The sequence below is a fragment of the Schistocerca gregaria genome, chromosome 2, assembly GCF_023897955.1.
Source record: "Schistocerca gregaria isolate iqSchGreg1 chromosome 2, iqSchGreg1.2, whole genome shotgun sequence".
In the NCBI taxonomy this organism is placed as follows: Eukaryota; Metazoa; Arthropoda; class Insecta; order Orthoptera; family Acrididae; genus Schistocerca; species Schistocerca gregaria.
The window spans coordinates 521,249,545-521,261,983 of record NC_064921.1 but is presented as its reverse complement, the minus strand read 5'-3'; the positions used below and the strand labels follow the sequence as shown (position 1 = coordinate 521,261,983).

The 12,439-nt window shown below is 41.5% G+C and overlaps 1 protein-coding gene across 1 annotated transcript in view; it reads left to right on the top strand.

The window, feature by feature from the left end:
• LOC126329990 (ATP-dependent RNA helicase DDX3X-like) overlaps positions 1–12,439 on the top strand; it is a gene marked incomplete in the record, with an annotated part of 151,391 nt that overhangs the window by 20,571 nt on the left and 118,381 nt on the right. The window contains 1 exon segment of the mRNA XM_049996279.1: positions 2,962–3,046. Coding sequence (XP_049852236.1) covers positions 2,962–3,046 — 85 coding nt within the window.

The window sequence follows — 12,439 nt, the reverse complement described above, 5'->3', positions numbered from 1 at the left end:
CGGAATCTGTAATAATCTAGTCAGCAGGATGCCAAATCTTAATCTTTTGTGTTTTTTTCCTCATTTTCCACAAAATGTGGCTAGACCTCCACGTTGTTGATGGCAAAATACAAGATAATGTGCCAGTTTATTGAACATTTTCAGAACTTCAGTGCCTTCGTCAGTGAGAAGAGACATTATTTTTTTCCATGAAACTTGGTAGTTATATTCATGAAAGCCTAGCCTATTCCAAAAAAAAAGTCAAACAGCAGTTCTCTATCAGATTTGTTCACTTCCTACATTAAACAAAATCTGTAATGATACCTTCAATGATAACACAAAGTTTATTCAACAGTGTGCATTTTCAGGCAGCAGTTCTGTAATCCTTAGTATGTGTTAAGACTGTACATACACATCCACAGAAACTAAAGTATGCCCCATTACACCATACTACCCCCCCCCCCCCCCCCCCCCCGAATCTGTTCATCAGGACACATGTGGCTACTGCTGTTGCAGTTGTAGATAATTTGTATAACTACAGTAGATTACTAATCATTTCTATTTTAAAATATTTGTGATGTTTTGCTGAAAAATTGAATGGCCTAAGAATCATAGTATTACTGGTTGCTGCATATCAGGAAGAGAATGGTCTGGTAGATAGACTCAAAGTAATTTTGCGATATCTTTAATATTCAGTGCAGTCTTTACATTTTTGTTGTTGTTAGATGAAAACAAATTATAGTAGTGTTATAAAATTACTGTTAATAATACTCAATGGTCAACTTTTAAATGTGATTGGTGCTTGTTTGCTGCTCAACATGTCATGTGATCAGTACGTTTATCCTAACTCGTATTGTGGGTTATCTGTGAAAAGCACACATGACAAGTACCCTTTAATAACCAAATATGAGCACTAACCAGAACAACACACTGCGTTCAACAGAGACAGTTTGATCAGTGGTGTTTAAACATAAAATATCGTACTCATCAATTGTGTCTTAGTACAGAAATGATACATATGAAACTCGATACACGATAGATCAGTGACATAGGGATGTGGAATACAAAATTTCATTCATCTACCATCCTCCAATAGTCACAGTTTTGTTGCCAAGATGGCAATTTTTGTGAAACGCTGAAAATCGAATGTACTCAACACTTTTACAAATACCATATTATATTAAAGCTTTAAAACCACTCCCATTTGAAACTGGGTCTTTCTCAGATTGTTTGGTAGGGTGGACCCAGCATGTTATTTTGTATGTCATTGCTACAAGTAGAAGTAACTTCAGGTATGCCCCTGCTGTCCATGTTATATATTAATGACCTTGTGAACAATATTAATAGTAACCTCAGACTTTCTGCAGATGGTAGTTATTTATAATGCAGTATTGTCTGGAAAAAAACCTGCAGAAACATTCGGTCAGAGCTTGATAAGATTCAAGGTGATGCGAAGGTTGGAAACTTTCTTTAAATGTTCGTATGTATAAAATTATGCACTTCACAAAACTAAAAAGATGTAATGTCTTACAATACCAATGAGTCACAGTTGGAATTGGACAACTTCTACAAATCCATGGTCTAATGCATCAAAGGGATATCACATGGAATTATCATATATGCTCAGTCTTGGGTAAAACAGGTGGTAGACTTTGCACTTCCTCAATATTCTACCAATAAACCAATCAGTCAACAATTTACAAAGGAGATTGCTTTTGCCGACCCATTCTGGAATAATGCTTAAGTGTGTGGGACCAGTCCCAAATAGGACTAAGAGGATATATTGAAGGTATACGGAAGAGGGCAGTGTGAGTGGTCATAGCTTTGTTTGACCTGTGGGAGAGTCACAGAGAGGCTGAAGACAGAACTGGGAATACTCTTCAAGATGGATGCGACCTATCCTGAGAGAGCCTTCTTACAAAGCTTAAAGAACTGGCTTTAAATGACAACTAGGATATACTACAACCCTCTACTTATCACTCACATAGGGATCAAGAAGACTAAATTAGATTAATTACAGCACATAGTCATTTAAACACTTTATTCCCATGCTCAATATGTGAACAGAATGGGAAGAACCCCCAATAAGTGGTACAATGGGGCATACTCTGTCACACACTGCACAATGGTTTGCAGATTATAGATGTAGATGGAGGTATAGTGCACTGGTCCACGATGACAGTGTCACTACCAGTTAAGAGCATGAACTGTCAACCTATCGTCATAGGGGTTACGCCCGATAGCTGTGCAAGACTGACCAAGGGTAGGTTCCCAAGCATGTAGTTTGGTTTTAGGTTCCTAGTGTTGGTACCTGTCTGCTTATGAAGCCGTTTGCTAAGTGCCTTATCTTTGATACTCAAATCTATTAGAGTTTCTCATATTTGATATTAAAACTTCTCAACCTTTTTCAGAATTATTGCGGCACTTTTAAAAGTTAATTTTCAAAAATTGATACTATTGGCCAGATGATAATGAAGGAACAGAGAGCTGGAAGCCTAGATTGACTACTTCAGCTATTTCCTCAGTAGGTAGCAAGTGAGATAAGATTGTGGCATAAACTGTTAAAGTGTCTCCACAGTCCAATGGAGTATAGTGAGGTGATATTTGAACAAAGATAGCAAGCTGTCATGGTCTGCAGTTCTGAAAGGAGATTGGCACTTTATGACTCTAAAGCTGTTTCATTATATGCCATGGAAGTGAACAGTACAAAATCCGAAGTGCCATTATAGTTTGAAAAACTGAATGAGCAGAGTTGTCTGTGCAGAAGCTGTGAAATCTAAAGGTGCAGACTATCTACCTCCCTTTCTGCTTGAAATTGTGTCTTCTATTTTCAACATTGAAGAGATTGTCACACTGTGCCAATAAAAGTTAACTGTGGCTAAATTGTATTTAGTTTTTATTTGCCTTGTATGTGAATTTGACAAATTTTGGAGTTATTTTAAACAACTTGTAAGATTACATGTTATTTTCTCCCCCTTCTAGTTTGCTGGTCTGGACTTGGAGAGCGGCCACCAGCCCTCAGGTGGTCGCTACGTGCCTCCACATCTGCGAAACAAGGCTTTAGCAGGTGATTCCTTAAATTACACTTTGCAGTAATGTGTAAAAAAAGCTTTAAAAGCTTATCACTCAAGAGTATGTGTAGTTTCTAATGCATATCCTTTTAAGAATGTGTGCGTCTTAAATACGGATAGAATTTTATGTCTATTTTGTTTCCTTTCCATATCCTTTAACAGAGTATGTTGTGATTTTTCAACAATTGGTAAAGGTAGAGGTATCAAGATTGGCTAGACAGTAATGCTGCTGAGTTTCATCATATGTATAGAAATTATGAGAGGCAAAAGACCGTAAAGAAGTAAGGTCTTGATTAGGAATGGGGGAGGGCAGGTTTAATCGGGGGGGGGGGGGGGGGGGCAGTTGAGGAGGGACCCAACGAACAATAAAACTAATGGTGAAAATAACAAGTGAAATTGGAATTCTAGTTTATTAAATTACAGTTTGAAGACAATGTGCTGATCAGACTTCAGTGTAGCATACTACTAAAGTTAAAGCGAGACAGGTCTTTCTTGTGCCTCTAATATGTCACAGAAATTTGGAGTTTTTCGGTCATGCCTGTACAGATTGATAAGCACAACCTAAGCCACAAGCAAGCACAGGGCACACTTCATACACATGTCAATAATAGCTCTGTCTGTTACCAAGGTAAATATATGAGCAAAATTGCACTTCAGTCTTACTTTATTTAAAAAAAAGATAAAATGGAACTTAGATTACATGACCTAAAACAATAATAAAATGAACTTTCATTAATTTAAACGTCTTATCATTTGCAAGAGTTACCCCACAGCAGTGACCCACTCGCTGCATTAAGCAGCACAGTTGCTTCAGAACTCAGCATACTACCTGTTCTATTACTAATTACCTTGTGGATCTTACGGACTGTGCTCCTAGCTCGTAATTTGGTAAATTTTCTTGCAAGGACCTTAAATTTTTTCTGACGTAGCTCACTGTTGATGTTACTGCTGCTCACTTGGACATATGAAAATAAAAGTTTGCGATAGCTGTTGCAGTAATGATAGCTGAAGCAGTAATGAAGGAATATGTATGGGCTCACAGTTGTAAAACAAGAATGAAATGGTACAAGACAATGTTATTTGTCAGGGTGTATAAGACACAGGAAATCCGGGGAAAAACACGGGACTTTTTTAGAATGCCAGGGCTTTTTCGTTGTTTTAGTTCACAGTTAAATTTTTATAATTTTGACCCGTAAGAACTGATACTCTAACAAAGGATATTACTGTATCCTGCTGCTGCAGAATAATACTGTGGCATTAAAACATGAACGAAAGAAAAAACAAAAATAAAACTTAAATTGGATAGGAAGTGTGCTATATAAAATAACACAGTGCTCGTACAAGCGTCTACCAACAGCAAAATGTTGTTGTTGTGGTCTTCAGTCCTTAGTCTGGTTTGATGCAGTTCCCCATGCTACAGTAGGTACTGGCAGATGAAGCAGCTTGCACAAGATATTGTGCAAGCTTCTTCATCTCCCAGTACCTACTGCAATCTACATCCTTCTGAATCTGCTTAGTGTAGTCATGTCTTGGTCTCCCTCTACGATTTTTACCCTCCACGCTGCCCTCCAATACTATATTGGTGATCCCTTGATGCCTCGGAACATGTCCTACCAACCAATAACTTCTTTCTCTTCTCCCCAATCCTATTCAATACTTCCTCATTAGTTATGTGATCTACCCATCTAATCTTCAGCATTCTTCTGTATCACCACATTTCGAAAGCCTCTATTCTCTTCTTCTCCAAACTATTTATCGTCCATGTTTCACTTCCATACATGGCTACACTCAGTACAAATACTTTCAGAAATGACTTCCTGACACTTAAATCTATACTCGATGTTAACAAATTTCTCTTCTTCAGAAATGCTTTCCTTGCCATTGCCTGTCTACATTTTATATCGTCTCTGACCATCATCAGTTATTTTGCTCCCCAAATAGCAAAACTCCTTTACGTGTCTCGTTTCCTAATCTAATTCCCTCAACATCACCCGATTTAATTTGACTACATTCCATTATCCTCGTTTTGATTTTGTTGATGTTCATCTTACAGGGTGTTTCAAAAATGACCAGTATATTTGAAACGGCAATACAGACTAAACGAGCAGCGATAGAAATACACCGTTTGTTGCTGTTTGCTTGGGACAACAGTACATTTTTAGGCAGACAAACTTTCGAAGTTACAGTAGTTACAATTGTCAACAACAGATGGCGCTGCGGTCTGGGAAACACTATAGTACGACATTTTCCACATATCCACCGTGCGTAGCAATAATATGGCGTAGTCTCTGAATGAAATTACCCGAAACCTTTGACAATGTGTCTGGCAGAATGGCTTCACATGCAGATGAGATGTACTGCTTCAGCTGTTCAATTGTTTCTGGATTCTGGCGGTACACCTGGTCTTTCAAGTGTCCCCACAGAAAGAAGTCACAGGGGTTCGTGTCTGGCGAATACGGAGGCCAATCCACGCCGCCTCCTGTATGTTTTGGATAGCCCAAAGCAATCACACGATCATCGAAATATTCATTCAGGAAATTAAAGACGTCGGCCGTGTGATGTGGCCAGGCACCATCTTGCATAAACCACGAGGTGTTGAATGTCCAGATAGCGTGATGCAGTAATCGTTTCGGATCTGAAAAATGGGCCAATGATTCCTTTGGAAGAAATGGCGGCCCAGACCAGTACTTTTTGAGGATGCAGGGGCGATGGGACTGCAACATGGGGCTTGTCGGTTCCCCATATGAGCCAGTTCTGTTAAATGAGGGAACGGTCCAGGTAAAACTAAGCGTCGTCAGTAAACCAAATGTTGCCCACGTGCATATCGCCGTCATCAATCCTGTGCACTATATCGTTAGCGAATGTCTCTCGTGCAGGAATGGTAGCGGCGCTGAGGGGTTGGCGCGTTTGAATTTTGTATGGATAGAGGTGTAAACTCTGGCGCATAAGACGATATGTGGACGTTGGCGTCATTTGGACCGCAGCTGCAACACGGCAAACAGAAACCCGAGGCCGCTGTTGGATCACCTGCTGCACTAGCTGCGCGTTGCCCTCTGTGGTTGCCGTATGCGGTCGCCCTACCTTTCCAGCATGTACATCAGTCACGTTCCCAGTCCGTTGAAATTTTTCAAACAGATCCTTTATTGTATCGCTTTTCGGTCCTTTGGTTACATTAAACCTCCATTGAAAACTTCGTTTTGATGCAACAACACTGTGTTCTAGGCGGTGGAATTCCAACACCAGAAAAATCCTCTGTTCTAAGGAATAAACCATGTTGTCCACAGCACACTTGCACGTTGTGAACAGCACACGCTTACAGCAGAAAGACGACGTACAGAATGGCGCACCCACAGACTGCGTTGTCTTCTATATCTTTCACATCACTTGCAGCGCCATCTGTTGTTGAAAATTGTAACTACTGTAATTTCGAAAGTTTGTCCGCCTGAAAATGTACTGTTGTCCCAAGCATATTGCAACAAACGGTGTATTTCTATCGCTGCTCATTTAGTTTTTATTGCCGTTTCAAATATACCGGTCATTTTTGAAGCACCCTGTATATCCTCCTTTCAAGACATTATCCATTCCGTTCAACTGCTCTTCCAAGTCCTTTGGTGTCTCTGACAGAATTACGATGTCATTGGTGAACCTCAACATTTTTATTTCTTCTCCATGGATTTTAATACCTACTCTGAATTTTTCTTTTGTTTCCTTCACTGCTTGCTCAATATACAGATTGAATAACATTGGGGAAAGGCTACAACCCTGTCTCACTCCCTTCCCAACCACTTCTTCCCTTTCATGCCACTCGACTCTTATAACAGCCATCTGGTTTCTGTACAAATTGTAAATAGCCTTTCGCTCCCTGTATTTTACCCCTGCTACCTTCAGAATTTGAAAGAGAGTATTCCAATCAACATTGTCAAAAGCTTTTTCTAAGTCTACAAATGCTAGAAACATAGGTTTGCCCTTCCTGAATCTAGCTTCTAAGGTAAGTCGTAGGGATAGTATTGCCTCACGTTTTCCAACATTTCTATCGAATCCAAACTGATCTTCCCTGAGGTCGGCTTCTACTAGTTTTTCCATTCGTCTGTAAAGAATTCGCGTTAGTATTTTGCAGCTGTGACTCATTAAGCTGATAGTTCGGTAATTTTCACATCTGTCAACACCTGCTTTCTTTGGGATTGGAATTATTATATTCTTCTTGAAGTCTGAGGATATTTCGCCTGTCTCGTACATCTTGCTCAACAGATGGTAGAGTTTTGTCATGACTGGCTCTCCCAAGGCCGTCAGTAGTTCCAATGGAATGTTGTCGACTCCGGGGGCCTTGTTTCGACTCAGGTCTTTCAGTGCTCTGTCAAACTCTTCACGCAGTATCGTATCTCCCATTTCATCTTCATCTACATCCTCTTCCATTTCCATAATATTGTCCTCAAGTACATCGCCCTTGTATAGACCCTCTATATACTCCTTCCACCTTTCTGCTTTCGCTCCTTTGCTTAGAACTGGGTTGCCATCTGAGCTCTTGATAGTCATACAAGTGGTTCTCTTATCTCCAAAGGTCCCTTTAATTTTCGTGTAGGCAGTATCTATCTAACCTCTAGTGAGATAAGCCTCTACATCCTTACATTTCTCCTCTAGCCATCCCTGCTTAGCCATTTTGCACTTCCTGTCGATCTCATTTTTGAGACGTCTGTATTCCTTTTTGCCTGCTTCATTTACTGCATTTTTATATTTTCTCCTGTCATCAATTAAATTCAATATTTCTTCTGTTACCCAAGGATTTCTACTAGCCTTCGTCTTTTTATCTACTTGATCCTCTGCTGCATTCACTACTTCATCCCTCAAAGCTACCCATTCTTCCTCTACTGTATTTCTTTCCCCCATTCCTGTCAATTGCTCCCTTATGCTCTCCCTGAAACTCTGTACAACCTCTGGTTCTTTTAGTTTATCCAGGTCCCATCTCCTTAAATTCCCACCTTTTTGCAGTTTCTTTAGTTTTAATCTACAGGTCATAACCACTAGATTGTGGTCAGAGTCCACATCTGCCCCTGGAAATGTCTTAAAATTTAAAACCTGGTTCCTAAATCTCTGTCTTACCATTATATAATCTATCTGGAACCTGTCAGTATCTCCAGGCTTCTTCCATGTATACAGCCTTCTTTTATGGTTCTTGAACCAAGTGTTAGCTATGATTAAGTTGTGCTCTGTGCAAAATTCTACCAGGCGGTTTCTTGTTTCATTTCTTTGCCCCAGTCCATATTCACCTACTACGTTTCCTTCTCTCCCTTTCCCTACTACCGAATTCCAGTCACCCATGACTATTAAATTTTCATCTCCCTTCACTATCTGAATAATTTCTTTTATTTGATCATACATTTCTTCAATTTCTTCGTCATCTGCAGAGCTAGTTGGCATATAAACTTGTACTACTGTAGTAGGTGTGGCCTTCATATCTATCTTGGCCACAATAATGCGTTCACTATGCTGTTTGTAGTAGCTTACCCGCATTCCTATTTTCCTGTTCATTATTAAACCTACTCCTGCATTACCCCTATTTGATTTTGTATTTATAACCCTGTAGTCTCCTGACCAAAAGTCTTGTTTCTCCTGCCACCGAACCTCACTAATTTCCACTATATCTAACTTTAACCTATCCAATTCCTTTTTTAAATTTTCTAACCTACCTGCCCGATTAAGGGATCTGACATTCCACGCTCCAATCCGTAGAACGCCAGTTTTCTTTCTTCTGATAACATCATCTTGAGTAGTCCCCGCCTGGAGATCCGAATGGGGGACTATTTTACCTCCGGAATATTTTACCCAAGAGGAAGCCATCATCATTTAATCATACAGTAAAGCTGCATGCCCTCGGGAAAGATTACGGCCGTAGTTTCCCCTTGCTTTCAGCCGTTCGCAGTACCAGCACAGCAAGGCCGTTTCGGTTATTGTTAAAAGACCAGATCAGTCAATCGTCCAGACTGTTGCCCCTGCAACTACTGAAAAGGCTGCTGCCCCTTTTCAGAAACCACACGTTTGTCTGGCCTCTCAACAGATACCCCTCTGTTGTGGTTGTACCTATGGTACGGCTATCTGTATCGCTGAGGCACGCAAGCCTCCCCACCAACGGCAAGGTCCATGGTTCGTGGGGGGAGGCAGCAAAATGTATCGAAGGCTTTAGGAAGTCTATGCAATGCTTCATAACAACGAATTACTTCTGTTGAGCGTGACCTCACAACTTTTTACATTAGATTCATTTAAGCAGTTATGAGCGAGCTCATGCATATGCGCAGTTCAGCCGCGTATAAGTAATACCTTCTCGTGCTTTTGGCTACAGAAATGTGGCTGTTGGCTGTGTAAGCAATAGTAGCAGCAACCACCCTCATGGGGTTCTCGGCAAAATTTTACTGGTGCGCCCAAGCTGCCAGATTCACACATGCGCAGCAGGCACGGATTTTGGGGGGGGGGGGGTCTTGGCTGCAAAGCGGGGTATCTGAACTGGGTGGCAGTTTCAGTGGGAGGGGAAAAATTTATATTCTTGAGGAAAAAAGCTTTGTTTCACAAAGCACCTAGAATCCAGTGCACGTCAGTCTATAAATGATTCATACAATTTTGAAACTCATCCCTGCTGGTTTTTGGACATTTTTTAACACATTATAAGTTGATTTCTGAATGAATTATAAGTTGATTTTTGAATGCGTGCATAGTGTACGTGATGTCTCTGCCAAGAGAATCCTCATCAGTCTCGTTCATGAGAAATTGGAGCGTATGAATGAAATGTGAAATTATCTCCAAACATAGTGTTTTGATTGTGGTAGGCCAAATAGGTATTTTGTATTGGTACTTTGTGAATTATATTGTCATACTTTAAAAATGATCATTATTGCCAAAACAGTCTCGCTTATTTTGCGCGTGTCACAATTGCTGCAATATTAGAAAGGCCTATTTTGTTTTTTCCAGCACACGGTGACAAAATAGACCTAATCAAATTGAAAAACCACACCAGCCTTGGATATTATATGTATTAACAGCTTTTTTAGTATTGGATGACGACATTTCGATTTTTCATGTAGTAAACCGTTCGACGATTTTTGATGCGGTAATAGTTCTTTCGCAGAACGGAAAGCACACCATGTAAAGCTGCAGAAAGATTAGAGAGGAAAATCGCTAGGACCTAAGGACTGAAGAAATGTGTGCGTCTTGCCTGTCTCTTGTGTTTACTGGTTTTAGGTATCCTACATTTAATTTTGTCACACAGAAGAGTGACCCCTGCCCCTTAAATACTGGGGCCGCCACACATTTCAGTGTAGCTCATGGTAGTTACTTGGCCATTGACTTATCAATTTGCAGCCCAGGACTTCTCACATCTATCCACTAGAGAGCACATGACAACCTTTGTGCTAGTGATCATTCCCCATCTTCCTGTCACTGCCCTGGCGTCAGGCTCACGGACTCTCACCCAAGGCCATAGGGGGAGCAGGGGGAAGAGTGGGAGCGGGGGGAGAGGTAGACCTCTTACCACTCTATCAACACAGTCAGTTCCTAACAGTGTTGATTTTGACTTTCATTGGCACAAGCTCGTTTTGAAGCAACTTGGGACACTACAGGTGAAGGTTTAACATTACACCTGCCTTATATCCAGGATGTGAGGATAACTAGATGAAAATAAATCTTACATGATAAATTACTAACACCAATTCCAAGCAATATTACCTATTCAGAGGTAAATTAACTGCAATCCAAAATTATCCAGGTAACCAAGGTACATTTATAAAGACTGATTAAAGTGGTTCAACCCAAAACTGACATCACATACTATGAACATCCTTCTGTGAACCTCCTAAACAAGGCGGACTGGAAAACTTTCACCTCTGCTGTCACCGTTGAATCTCCCCCACATGGTAACATTGATGTGAGGGTTGAGCAGGTGTTTACAGCAACTGTTTCTGCAGCAGAAAACACGATGTCTCGGTCTTTAGGGTGCGCCTGGCAAAAGGCAGTCCCTTGGTGGTTTCCAGAAGTCACTGAAGCAATTAAGAAGTGTCTGCAAGATCTACAGCACCATAAGCAGCACCCTTCCCTGGTGCACCTCATAGCCTTTAAATCGCTCCGCACTCGCGTTCGTCAACTGATCAAATGACGGGAGCAGGAGTGTCTCGACCATTGGGTGCCATATATCACTTTCTCAAGTGTGGAGAAAGATCAAATGTGTTTTCGGGTACCAGACACCAACAGGTGTTCCCAGCGTTAAAATAAATGGCATGTTATCTACCAAAGCAAACAAAATTGCTGAGCACTATGCTAGAGCCTCTGCATCGGAGAATAACCCCCAGCCTTTCTCACTACCCAACGGCGGCTGGAAGGGAAAATCCTCTCGTTCACTACATGCCACAATGAATCATATAACACCCCATTTACAGAGTGGGAGCTCCTCAGTGCCCTTGCACATTGCCCCGACACAGGTCCTGGACCAGATTGGATCCATGGTCAGATCATTAAACATCTCTCAACTGACTACAAGGGACATCTCGTCATCTTCAACCGGATCGGTTGCGATGGGATCTTTCCTTCGCGGTGGTGGTGCACAAACCCGGTAGAAACATGCTTCATGTGGATAGCTATCACCCATCAGCCTCATCAATGTTCTTTTTAAGCTCCTGGAACTTTTGGTGTGTCGGCAGTTGAGTTGGGTCCTGGAGTCACATGGCCTACTGGCTCTGCCAGGACGGCTTCCGCCAGGGCTGCTCTACCACTGATAATTGTGTGTCTCTAGAGTCTGCCATCCGAGCAGCCTTTACCAGACCAATACGTGGTTGCCATCTGTTTTTGATTTACGAAAAGCGTGTGACTTGGCGACATCATATCCTTGCCACATTATATAAGGGGGGTCTTAAAGGCCCGCTCCCTAAATTTTTATCCAAAATTTCCTATCTCTTCGTACTTTCCGTGTCCAACAAGTTAGTGCCTCCCATAGCCCCCCCCTCCCTCCACCATATCCAGGAGAATGGGGTCCCACAAGGCTCTGTATTGAGTGCGCCTCTATTTTTAGTGGCCATTAATGGTCTAGCAGCAGCTGTAGGGCTATCCACCTCACCTTCTCTGTATGTAGACGACTTCTGCATTTTGTACTGCTTCACCAGTACTTGTGTTGCTGAGCGGCACCTACAGGGAGCCATCCTCAAGGCGCAATTATGGGCTCTAGCCCACGGTTTCCAGTTTCTGGACGCAGAGTCATGTGTTATGCACTTCTGCCGGCATCGTGCCATTCGACCAGAACCAGAACTTTACCTTAATACCAATCCACTCATTGTAGTGGCGACATCGATTCTTAAGACTGATTTTCAACACCCAATTGATGTAGCTTCTTCACCTTTGTCAGCTTAAGCGGAAGT